This window comes from Nerophis ophidion, linkage group LG03 (assembly GCF_033978795.1).
Source record: "Nerophis ophidion isolate RoL-2023_Sa linkage group LG03, RoL_Noph_v1.0, whole genome shotgun sequence".
NCBI classification, from domain to species: Eukaryota; Metazoa; Chordata; class Actinopteri; order Syngnathiformes; family Syngnathidae; genus Nerophis; species Nerophis ophidion.
The window spans coordinates 6,746,301-6,759,753 of NC_084613.1; the positions used below are offsets into that span (position 1 = coordinate 6,746,301).

At 40.8% G+C, this 13,453-nt stretch overlaps 1 protein-coding gene across 4 annotated transcripts in view; it reads right to left on the reverse strand.

The window, feature by feature from the left end:
* Positions 1-738: 738 nt before the first annotated feature.
* The window catches only part of LOC133549043 (tyrosine-protein kinase Fyn-like), a 97,949-nt gene continuing 85,234 nt past the window's right edge, over positions 739-13,453 (reverse strand). For all 4 annotated transcript variants that reach the window (XM_061894121.1, XM_061894120.1, XM_061894118.1 and 1 more), the window contains 3 exons: positions 11,981-12,134; positions 9,777-9,908; positions 739-7,620 (listed from right to left, as the gene is read on the reverse strand). In XM_061894121.1, coding sequence (XP_061750105.1) covers positions 7,412-7,620; positions 9,777-9,908; positions 11,981-12,134 — 495 coding nt within the window. In that variant the 3' untranslated portion in view covers positions 739-7,411. The remainder of the gene's footprint in view (positions 7,621-9,776; positions 9,909-11,980; positions 12,135-13,453) is intronic.

Genomic DNA, 13,453 nt, shown 5'->3' on the forward strand with positions numbered 1-13,453 from the left:
AATTTTATTGATTATTATATATACATATATATATATATACACATATACTTATACTTATATGTACATATGTATATGGCCCAATCCACACAACCTTCCCTAGTCATGGCGCGACAAAAATGGAACCAACACAAAAAGTAACATTTATATATATATATATATATTTTTTGAATTTATATTTTTGTTTACTGTTTTTACTCAAATCTTTCCATCATCTTCCGCCTGAAACAAAAATAAAGTACCATGTTTTATTTTAAACCTTTAAAGGCTTTTTGATCAAATAAGGACAATTAGTAGCGGTGCTCAAAATCAATTTACAACTGACTCACAATTATAATTTACACTTATTCTAAATAAATTCATGATTTTTAAAAAATATAATTGTTTTATTAGTTTTATTAAAAAATGTTTTTTTGAAGAACCAATTTTTTAAAAGTTGTTTTTAGGGCCATTTCCATTCTGACTCTGCATACATGCCGTATTTTGGCAACCAAAAAGAGGTTTTGCAACCTGTTTTGAAAAAGTTTCACTATAGCAAATAAAACATTGCGAGAATGGGTTTGAATCCAGAATCGATTCTGAATCCAATTGTCACCCCAAGAACATGAATTGTGAGGTTCCCATACATTCACTGTTAATTAGTATTTATTAGTTATTTTATTAATGTAAACGTGTCATTATCTGATCAAATGGCATACAAAAATGTCAAAAATTAATTTAAAAAAAGTGACAAGTTTGATATTTTTGTTTAGGACTAAAGTTTATTGAGCTTTTTGAGCATAAAAAGCAAACAAGAGAACCCAAACATCAACAACTGAAGAACTTTTATGTCCTGTTTGTTTTTGAAGATGGAACGTCCGGAGAGGGTTCACTCGCTTCATCTTCTGTTGTTCATTATAAAAAACGTTCTTACCAAAAATCTGCATTTTTCACGCTGAAGAAGTCTCACTTTTGGACGACAATTCTAGGTGAACAGGAGGCTTTTTTTAAAAGTATCCATCATAATGTGGTCGATATCCCTTACACTGACATAAATTAACCATTTAAGCACATGTAAAAATTATTTTTTTTTACATACGGCAGTTACTGTAAATTCCGGACTATAAACTGACACTTTTTCCCTACACTTTCAACCCTGCGGCTTGTAAAACGACGCAACTAATTTATGGATTTTTGTTCGCTTACGGCTGTAACGCAAATACTTTGTGGGGAGGCGCGGCCGACGGGCCGACGGCGGGGCGGGGCACGCTGCAGCCCTGCCCAAGATGGCGGCAAGGAGGCGGAGAATGCGGCGGAGCAACGCCGCCGCAATCCAAGTCAGGTGCGTGGCTCACACACCAGGAAACTATTAACATTTTTCCGGATGCTGCATAAAAAGGGAGAAGGAGGAAAGGTCGGGGCGGAAGGAGTTGGAGAGCCTGCAAGAACGGACGAAGAGCGGCATCAGCGAAAGAGAGAGAGAACAGCGGCTGAAAGAGCGATCTGAGCTGGAAAAGAGCTTTATAGAAAAATAAAAAGTCAAACCAAAAAGCAATGTCCTTCCTGGGTGGTCAGTGGAACCCGAGCGGCAACAGGGAAAGTCGTCCACATACTTATTTATTTATTTTTTGTGCTTTGTTTGTGCTATGGCGCCATCTTTTGGACAAGTTTGCTCACCGCAGGTGCTGCAGTGTCCTTCCAAGTAGGGCTTTCAACAGGAAGTAGAAGCGCCGTTGGGGTTTTAAGCCATCCGTAGCGTTCCTACTGGTATGGATTCTTCATTCTTCACGCCAAGCAGGGTCTGTAAGTTTTACAATACAACTAAAAGAATTCAGACTTACTAAAACGTCCCATGTGTGATGTCTGTAGGAGAGTTTTTGTAAGTATTTGCACGGGCTATCGTAATTTTATAAAGCTAGCATCATTAGCATTAGCTAATTCGCTAACACATTTTTCTTCCGCTTTCACAAATTCTTCAGTAAATTCACCGAAACGTCACCGCGGAGTCTGTTTAGCTGATTGGAGCGCTAGCGTCCACAGCTAGTGGGTCCATGACCATGACTTCTGTTTTGTTTGATCAGCCGTTTTACTGCCTTGTCACAGGCAACGTTTGGAAACAATTAAGGTATGTAAACAAACATTTACAGAATATATCCTTTTTAATTTATTTCGCAACATATTGCGGCTAATATGTGGACATATTTTTTTTGCGCTCTATAGTCCGGAACATACGCTCATTTAAATGTTTTTTTTTTCTCCAGTTGTGCAAAAAGTATAGTTTATCCGGAAAATATTCACAGTGCTTCACTTTTCCCCACATTTAGGGTGTTAAATCACCCCAAAAAATGATTCCCGGGCGCGGCCAACGCTGCTGCTCACTGCTCCCCTCCCCTCCCAGGGGGTGCTCAAGGGTGATGGGTCGATAATTTGTGTGTGACAATCATTGGTACTTGAACTTTTAACTTAGATATGTCACAGCCTTAGTCCAAAAATGGAACAAATTCATTTTTGTCCTGAAAATTCTGCAGAAAATACCCCATAATGACAATGGGAAGTTTCTTTTGTTTTTATTTAACTTATCAAATTTAACTTATCAAATATATAGAAAATAAAAACCAAACAAAAAAAATCACAGGCTTTGCTCAATACTTTGTTGAGTCTCAAGTATTTTTTGAATAAGATGCCACAAGCTTGCCAAAACCTATTTTTGGAAGTTTTTTTGCAGACTTTTGAGGAATTTATTCCATTTTGGAATAAGGCTGTAGCGTAACAAAACAATGGGAAAGTGAGGTGCCGTCAGTTAAGTGGGCATTTGTACTGATAAGAAGAACAAGATCAACCAGGACCTGAAGAGTTTTTGACAAGAATAATAACAAATACAAAACCCCAAAAGTAGTAAAGTTGTCATTTTGTGTAAATGCTAAACAAAAATAGAAAACAACAAATCCTTTTCAACTTATATTCAATTAAATAGACTGCAAAGACAAGATATTTCATGTTCACCCTGAGAAACTTTGGTATTTTTGTGCAAATATTAACTCATTTGGAATTGGATTAAAAAAAAGCTGGCACAAGTGGCAAAAAAGAGTGAGACAGTTGAGGAAGGCTCATCAAAGACGTATTTGGAAGTAAATGGGAACAGGAGATTGGGTATAAAAGCAACTTCCGTGAAATGCTCGCTCGTTCACAAACGAGGACGGGGGGCGAGGGTCGCCACTTTGTCAACAAACGCCTGAGCAAATTGTTGAAGGACAACATTTCTCAAGCGGCTATTGCAAAGAATTTAGGGATTTCACCATCCACGCTCCGTAATATCATCAAAAGGCTGAGAGAATCTGGAGAAATCACTGCACGTAAGCGGTGCTGCATCAAAATGCCACTTTGGTGTGTAAAGGATATCACCACGGGCTTCACGGTGGAAGAGGGGTTAGTGCGTCTGCCTCACAATACGAAGTTCCTGCAGTCCTGGGTTTAAATCCAGGCTCGGGATCTTTCCGTGTGGAGTTTGCATGTTCTCCCCGTGAATGCGTGGGTTCCCTCCGGGTACTCCGGCTTCCTCCCACCTCCAAAGACATGCACCTGGGGATAGGTTGATTGGCAAAACTAAATTGGCCCTAGTGTGTGAATGTGAGTGTGAATGTTGTCTGTCTATCTGTGTTGGCCCTGTGAAGACGTGGCGACTTGTCCAGGGTGTACCCCGCCTTCCGCACGATTGTAGGTGAGATAGGCGCCAGCGCCCCCAAAAGGTAATAAGCGGTATAAAATGGATGGATGGATATCACCACATGGGCCCAGGAACACTTCAGAAAACCACTGTCAGTAACTACAGTTGGTCGCTACATCTGTAAGTACAAGTTAAAACTCTACTATGCAAAGCCAAAGCCATTTATCAACAACACCCAGAAACTTTTCGATGGGCCCGAGCTCATCTAAACGGTCTGATGCAAAGTGGGACAGTGTTCTGTGGTCTGACGAGTCCACATTTCACATTTTTTGGGGGAAACTGTGTTCACGTCGTGTACTTTGGACCAAAAAGGAAAATAACCATCCGGATTGTTCTAGGGTGAAAGTGTAGAAGTCAGCATGTGTGATGGTATGGGGGTGTATTAGTGGCCAAGGCATGGGTAACTTACACATCTGTGAAGGCACCATTAATGCTGAAAGGTACGTACAGGTTTTGGAGCAACGTATGTTGTTATCATGGACGCCCCTTCTTATTTCGGCGAGACAATGTTACAACAGCATGGCTTTGTAGTAAAAGGGTGCGGGTACTAGACCACTTGTAATCACAGTGTTAAAAATAATGTTCAAAATATAAAACATTCTCTTGCATTTTTAAGCCATCCATCCGTTTCTACCGCACCTGTTCAAGAAGTTGCGTTAATAGTAAGAAGTTATTTATTTATTATTGGTTAGTGTGGGGCTTGCCCTCCTGGGGGTTCTTCAGACCCCCAAGCACCGACATGAGAGCCTGTTTTAAGGTTACAATATTGTTTTGTTTTTTCAATAAGTCCCTCAGTTGCTTTCCAGCAATTGTATTTTTCTCTTTCATTTTCGCTCACGCTCTGGCTCCAGCCCCAGCCCCAACCCCGTCTCTCCTCCTGGCTGCTGCTTATAACAGAGCGACAGGCGATTAGATAACAAGGCCCAGGTGGGCCGTCTACGCACCTGTCGCTGATTTCGAGGCCGGTCCTGGCACACCCCAGTTCACTGCAGGCCCACAGGCCACGCCCCCCTCCACAGTTAGCTTCGGAATAACAATGTTATTACAAAGAATAAGAGACCTATTATACTCTAGAAATGTTGGTTTTACTTAAAAATGCACGCGTTTAGTTGTGTTCAGTGTTTAAAAAATATTATATGGCTCTTACGGAAATATATTTTAAAATATTTGGATTTTTGGCTCTCTCAGCTTAAAAAGGTTCCCGACCCCTGCTGTACATCAAGCAAAAATGGGAAAGAATTCCACTTCAAAAATGTGTCTCCTCAGTTCCCAAACCTTTACTGAATGTTGTTAAAAGGAAAGGCCATGTAACACACTGGTAAAAATGCCTTTTTTTGACATGTGTTACTGCCATTACATTCCAAGTCCATGATTATTTGCAAAAAAAAAGGAGTTTCTTTATCAATTAAAGCTGCAAGCAGCGTAGGTCGGGTCCGCCTTTGGCCGCTGCCAAGCACTGGTCTAAGTCAGACCTACATAGAGGTCTTTGTTTCATGTCTCTACGACATTCCTAACAGAAGTTACAAGCAGTTTCGTCTGGGTTTTTTCCTAGTGGGCGCTAGAGCGCAACTTTGACTTTTGGGGTTTGTTTTTTTATTAGATGGCAATTTTCGCCAGTCCTGATGTGTGTGTAAAATTTGGTGAGTTTTGAAGCATGTTAAGGGGGTCAAATTACAGATTGGCGTTTCTGGATGTTGTTGATAAATGGCTTTCGCTTGGCATAGTACAGCTTTAACTTGCACTTTGAAGCATGTTGAGGGGGTCAAATTAGGGTGCGAAGGTGCGAGCGCGCCTTTGGCTGCTGCCCCTGAGACCCACGGCTGAAGAAGCCTTGGTGCCACTATTTAATGCATTGTGAAAGTAATGCAGTTGTTGTATTGAAGTGAAAATATCAAGCTTCCTGTTGATTTTTGCTAAAGTATGTTAATTATTCAAATGTAGGTCTAAGTGAGACCTACATAGTGTTTTTGTTTCATGTCTCTCTGACATTCCTACCGGAAGTTACAAGCAGTTTTGTCTGTGTTTTCTTCCTAGGAGCGTTTTGTCTGTGTTGTATTCCTAGGGGCCGCTAGAGCACAATTGAGTTTTAGGGTTTGGTTGTTTTATTAGCTCGCAATTGTTGCCAGTCCTGATGTGTGTGCCAAGTTTGGTGAGTTTTGAAGCATTTTAAGGGGGTCAAATTACAGCTCAAAGAGGCAAAAATGACATTTATTAGGAAACTTTGCGCAGGGGTTCTTTGAAGGCGCGTAAAATCCAAACCGGAGCAGTAATCAAAACTTTGCTCGACCTCTTTTATCAAAAGGGTTCAATCTCTCTCCAGTGCGAGTTTGAAGCCGAAACGAAAAACGCACTGGGAGGAGTTTTCGTTTGAAGAAAGGTGACAGGTTTTCACAAAACTTTTATTTTGAAGGGGTAATTGCCAACTTCCTGTTGATTTTTTCTGCAGGCTGTCAATCATTAAAATGTAGGTCTAAGTGAGACCTACATAGAAGTTTTTGTTTCATGTCTTTCCGGCATTCCTACCGGAAGTTACAGGCAATTTGGTTTGTGTTTTCTTCCTCGGAGGAGTTTTTTCTGTGTTTTATTAAAAAATTGCGCTAGAGCGCAATTTTGAGTTTTATTTTTTATTTTTTTCATTAGATTGCAATTTCTGCCAGTCCTGATGTGTGTGCCAAGTTTGGTGAGTTTTGAAGCATTTTAAGGGGGTCAAATTACAGCTCAAAGAGGAAAAATTTGAATTTTTCGCAAAAATTTTGCTTTGAATGAGTTTTTGCCAAATTTCTGTTGATTTTAGGTATGGGAGTTTCTAATGGGGAATCTAGGTCTAAGTCAGTTCTACATAGAGGATTTTGTTTCATGTCTCTACGACATTCCTAACGGAAGTTACAAGCAGTCTCTTTTTCTTTCCTTCCTAGAGGCGCTAGCGCGCAATTTTGATTTTTCTGGTTTGGCTGCCTAATATGTTGGGAAGGCATGCCTGACCGACGTGTGTGTCAAATTTGGTGAGTTTTGAAGCATGGTCAGGGGGTCAAAATACAGCGCATAGGCGAGTATACGTGCGGAAGAAAGAAAGAATTAAAGCTGCAAGCAGCGTTGATCGGGTCCGCCTTTGGCCGCTGCCGCCGCTACTCAGGCCCTGGTCTAAGCCAGATCAACATAGAGGTTTTTATTTCATGTCTCTACGACATTTCTAACAGAAGTTACATGCAGTTTTGTCTGGGTTTTTTCCAAGGGGGCACTAAGCGCAATTTAGATTTTTGGGGTTTGGTTTTTTATTAGATGGCAGTTTTTGCCAGTCCTGATATGTGTGTAAAATTTGGTGAGTTTTGAAGCATGTTAAGGGGGTGAAATTACAGATCGACGATTCTGGATGTTGTTGATAAATGGCTTTTGCTTTGCATAGTAGGGCTTTAACTTGCACTTTGAAGCATTTTAAGGGGGTCAAATTACATCTTTTTATTTACCATTTTACACAACGTGACAATTTCACTACTTTTTAGGGTTTTGCAGATAAAAAAGGGTCCGTGTCAGAAAAAGCACAAATGATTGACTTCATGACCTCCGAAGCGAAGAATATCTTGCATCCTTCCCTGGAAGATGTTTGGACACCTGTCTATGTCCCACCATGGAACTAAAATGAGCTCAGGAAGCTTCACCAACGCCCACAAAAAGAGGGACTAAGTCCAGACCGGAGTCCGCACGGAGGAAGGTTCAGAGGTAGTCGCCCGGCTGGTACAGAGGCTCGGTGGCCGTGAAGTAGTCCTCCAAGAAGGCCTGCAGGTACTCGAAGGTGGGGCGCTCCTCCGCGGTCTTCTTCCAGCACTGCAGCATGAGCTCGTGCATAGAAAGGGGGCAGTCTTGGGGGCACGGCATCCTGTAGCCCCGCTCCACCTGCTCCAGCACCTCCCGGTTGTTCATGCCTGGAAGGGAAACACGGAACTTTGTATCGGTTTTGGGTTCCTTCCTTCCATCATCAGGAGAACACGCCTGGAAAGTTGCAGAAACCTTTTAAGGAGCATTCAGGCTTGACTCGGATTGTTTTTGTTTGTCTATTTTGCCAGCTAGGGGGCGCTGCAGCCCCATCAGAAAACACACAAGTTCTTTTGGATGACATACATGGACCACCGAGACAGAATTTTACAGTCTGTGGAACGCTCTCCCTGACCACCTGAGGGCACCACAGACTGTGAATGCTTTTAAAAAAGGCTTAAAAAACGTTCTTTTTAAAAATAAAAATAAAAACTTTTTTTGTATACATTTGGGGCGGCATGGCGTAGTGGGTAGAGCAGCCGTGCCAGAAACCTGAGGGTTGCAGGTTCGCTTCCCACCTATTGACATCCTAATCGCTGCCGTTGTGTCCTTGGGCAGGACACTTCACCCTTTGCCACCCGGTGCCGCTCACACTGGTGAATGAATGATGAATGAATAATTGGTGGTGGTCGGAGGGGCCACCTGAGGGCACCACAGACTGTGAATGCTGTTAAAAAAAGGCTTAAAAACCCTTCTTTTAAAAAAAAAAAAAAAAAGCCTTTTTTGGATACATGTGTGCTAGTTCTAGATATTAGGCTGTTTTAGTTTTCATTTTATTTCTACTATTTATTTTACTTGTTGGGGGCAGCTATTTGTGGCCACTACTCAGTGACTTAGTGGTTAGAGTGTCCGCCCTGAGATCAGTAGGTCGTGAGTACAAAGGACCACCGAGACAGAATTTTACAGTCTGTGGAACGCTCTCCATGACCACCTGAGGGCACCACAGACTGCGAATGCTTTTAAAAAAGGCTTAAAAAACGTTCTTTTTTTTAAAAAAAAAAGCCTTTTTTTTGGATACATCTGTGCTAGTTTGGGGCGGCATGGCGTAGTGGGTAGAGCAGCCGTGCCAGAAACCTGAGGGTTGCAGGTTCGCTTCCCACCTATTGACATCCAAATCGCTGCCGTTGTGTCCTTGGGCAGGATACGTCACCCTTTGCCCCCCGGTGCCGCTCACACTGGTGAATGAATGATGAATGAATAATTGGTGGTGGTCGGAGGGGCCACCTGAAGGCACCACAGACTGTGAATGCTGTTAAAAAAAGGCTTAAAAACCCTTCTTTTTAAAAAAAAAAAAAAAAGCCTTTTTTGGATACATGTGTGCTAGTTCTAGATATTAGGCTGTTGTAGTTTTCATTTTATTTCTACTATTTATTTTACAGGTTGGGGGCAGCTATTTGTGGCCACTACTCAGTGACTTAGTGGTTAGAGCGTCCGCCCTGAGATCAGTAGGTCGTGAGTACAAAGGACCACCGAGACAGAATTTTACAGTCTTTGGAACGCTCTCCCTGACCACATGAGGGCACCACAGACTGTGAATGCTTTTAAAAAAGGCTTAAAATCGTTCTTTAGAAAAAAAAAAAAGAAGCCTTTTTTGGATAAATCTGTGCTAGTTCTAGATATTAGGCTGTTGTAGTTTTCATTTTATTTCTACTATTTATTTTACTCGTTGGGGACAGCTATTTGTGGCCACTACTCAGCGACTTAGTGGTTAGAGTGTCCACCCTGAGATCAGTAGGTTGTGAGTACAAAGGACCACCGAGACAGAATTTTACAGTCTGTAGAACGCTCTCCCTGACCACATGACGGCACCACAGACTGTGAATGCTGTTAAAAAAGGCATTTGCAAGTAAAATATATTATTATTATTATTATTAAAATGATTTTTTATAATTTGGTGGGTGTGGCCTAAATAAATGTATCTACGAAAGTGACATTTATTGAATGTCTATCAATTTTCCTATTGCAACAAATGTGTCATGTCAGACTTTCCATAGCAAATTTTGTGAAGTTCATGTCCAACCAAATAAGACTCCAATCCTCTTCTTACTCTGTCCTAACTCTTCTTCCTGCACACTAATCAATTTAAGTCGCTCAGCGTTCCACTCCTTTATTTTCTGTCTAAAGTTGGCAGAGAGCAAGTAATCAAGTCTTACCTCACATTCTGACAGCCAGGTTGAGATCACCCAACCATTTGCTAAGATATAACAGCGTGTGGGACGAACTACACGAGTCCCGTGCGAGTTGGAGTGACATGCCGAGTGCTCACCTGGGTAAGGCACCCGACCCTTGGTGACCAACTCTGTCAGCAAGATGCCGAAGGACCAAACGTCCGACTTGATGGTGAATTTCCCATAAAGGGCGGCCTCGGGGGCGGTCCACTTGATGGGGAACTTGGCACCTGCAGGACAGTGGGGATGATTGTTCAGTTTGGAGCGGGAAAAAAAAAACCCTCCATAGCAAAGCACATATAAATATTACAACATACATCTCGAGACTTGCAACAGAGAGGAGAAAGTGGGGGCCACTGTGGCAGGCTGCAGCTCTTCAGGCGCTGCCCAGCGGTCCATCGCCCCTAAGGGATTCGCGTTAAGGGCGTTGGGGTATGTGCATATGACGTATATTTTTTGTGGATGCACGTGTGTGTGTAAGCCTACAGTGTGTCTCTGTTCCACGGCCTTGATGTTGTGCAGACGATAGTCCGTCCAAAGTCAACAACAGGTGTGTGTCCATGAGAGACAAGAAGGGAGTTTTTTGTGTCTTTGCCGCACTGTCCTTTGCGAGAGTCTCCAAAAAGGGAAACAATCCAAGTTACAATGTTTTGTATGCCAGCGAAAATAACATTTGCTTTTCACTCTAAATTGTCTTCAGCGTAATGGCAAAGACTACTCCCTGAAAAGCCAACACATCGTAGTCTATACACTACTGCCAACTAATGTCTTGGAATTGCAACTGTATGTATAACTCTATGCATCTAAGTAAGTATACATGTATGTATGTATGTACATATATATATATATGAATGTACAGTATGTATATATATATATATATATGTATGTAAGGGACAAGCAGTAGAAAAATCTATGTATGTATGTATGTATGTATGTATGTATGTATGTGTATATGTATGTATGTATATGAGTACGCATATATGTATGTATGTACATATATTTGTACGTATGTATGTATACAGTATATGTATGTATACAGTATATGTATGTATGTATCTATGTACGTATATATGTATGTATGTATCTATGTACGTATATATGTATGTATGTATGTATCTATGTACGTATATATGTATGTATGTATGTATGTACTGTATGTATATAAGTATGTATGTATGTATGTACTGTATGTATATAAGTATGTATGTATGTATGTATGTATGTACTGTATGTATATAAGTATGTATGTATGTATATATGTATGTATGTATGTATATATGTATGTACATTATGTACGTATGTATGTATGTATGTACTGTATGTATATAAGTATGTATGTACATTATGTACGTATATATGTATGTATGTATGTGCTGTATGTATAGAAGTATGTATGTATGTATATATATGTATGTATATATGTATGTACATTCTGTATGTATATATGTATGTATGTATGTATATGTGTATGTACAGTATGTATATATATGTATCCAAGGGACAAGCGGTAGAAAAATTGATGTATGTATGTATGTATGTATGTACGTATATATGTATGTATGTACGTATATATGTACGTACGTATGTATGTATATATGTATATATGTATGCATGTATGTATGTATGTATGTACATATATATGTATGTATATACGTGTATATGTAAGTATGTATGTATGTATACAGTATATGTATGTATATATGTATGTATGTATGTATGTATCTATGTGGGTATATATGTATGTATGTATGTATATATGAATGTACAGTATGTATATATGTATATATGTATTTATGTATGTATATAAGTCTGTATGTATGTATATATATATGTATTTATGTATGTATGAGCGTAAATATGTATGTATGAGTGTATATATGTATGTATGTACATATATGTGTATGTATATACGAATGTATGTATACAGTGTATATATGTATTATGTATTTATATATGTACTTATGTATGTATGTATATATGTATGCAGTATATGTATAAAGTATATGTATGTATGTATGTATATATGTATACAGTATAAGTATGTATGTATGTATGTATGTAAATATGTATACAGTATATGTATGTATGTATGTATACTGAAACTGGATAACCCATTTATCATTAATAACTCATCACTGTTAAAACATATTATTAAACACACATTAACACATGAACACAACCAGAAGTGTTACCATCTAGTAATTGGTACCAATTCCCAGGTATGTACAGTATCTACACACCTACAGAAAAGTGCAAACTGAACAAGAGTTGTGGAAGACATTTGGTGTGCTGGGAGACTGACCTTGGCGAGCCGTGTATTCGTTGTCTTCGATCAGTCGGGCCAAGCCGAAGTCCGCGATCTTACACACCAGGTTGTCACCCACCAGGATGTTGGCAGAGCGCAGGTCTCTGTGGATGTAGTTCATCCTCTCGATGTACGCCATGCCTGCTGCCACCTGCAGCACACACCTCAACGTCTGCTCACAAACACCAGTGGGCGGAGCCATCCCTGGGGCGCCGTATACAACGTCAGGACATTTCTAAAATAGCAGCTACTCAGGGGGGGGGGCGCAACGGGATTTTATTTCCCCACAAACCATTGCATGTAATTCAAGGGTTGAGGTTGTACTGACAAAGTACCGTGGTACTCATGAATTAAAAAAAGATGCTATACAGCATTTAGAAAAATACCTGTACTTTTTTTTTCTTCATAATGGCATGCCGAGGGGCACGGAAAAGCAGAAACAGTGTGGAGACAGACGAGGGAGTGGACGATAAAAATGGCGCTATAAACATTGAAGCGCCACTCTTCAAGCAGTGCTGTAAAACATAGCTGCTTACCAACCAACCAACCAACCAACCAACCAACCAACCAACCAACCAACCAACCAACCAACCAACCAACCAACAACTAACTAGCTAACATCTGTCCACAGTGTTTTTAGCTACTTCTAAATCACCAATACTCGCCTCCACGTGTTTTACAAGTATCATAGCTAGAGGAATAGCTAAACATACTTCACTACACACCGTAGGACAGACCTGGGCAAAGTAAGGCCCACGGGCCACGTGCGGCCCGTTAAGATTTTCGATCCGGCCCGCCGGACGTTCGACAGGGGCATGATTAGTTGAGGCAACAGGTGGAAACACAAAACGGGGACAGGTGAGGAGAACGGCGCTCGGTTAGTGGTCACATCAGAGCAGGACCACCATAGAACCAAAATAGGTGCTCTGGACAAGAACTAAACACCAAGCTAGGGAATCCATAGAACAAAACCAACACAGGACAAGACCGACAGCTATGGACATCTTGAAGACTATATGGAATAATGGTGGTGCTGTACTACTCCACCTTGTTTTTGTCAATGACACAGATAACCTGCCTCATATTTTCATGAAAAGCCTTCATTGGGTGTCTCTAGGGCCCTTCGGGTTGATTGCCCTCATTAGAAACGCCTGTCCTAGTTAGCATGAGCACCACTTAGCTGGATCACACATGCAAGTCTGGCAGAAGTCTTTTCTCCTGCTTTCAAAATTCAGGACCTGACTGATCCAGTTTTTTGACATTTACCCACTGAGCATTGAAATTTGAATTGTCTCTTTATCTCAAATTGGCAACAGTACTTTGTTTCATCGACTTCAAAAAGGCATTTGATTCAATAGACAGAGGCATAATGCTGAGAATCCTTAAGGCTCACGGGGTCCCCCAAATCTACTCCAGGCCATAGAGGCCATGTACAAGGGCACAAGAGCCAAGGTGGTAACCCCTGATGGC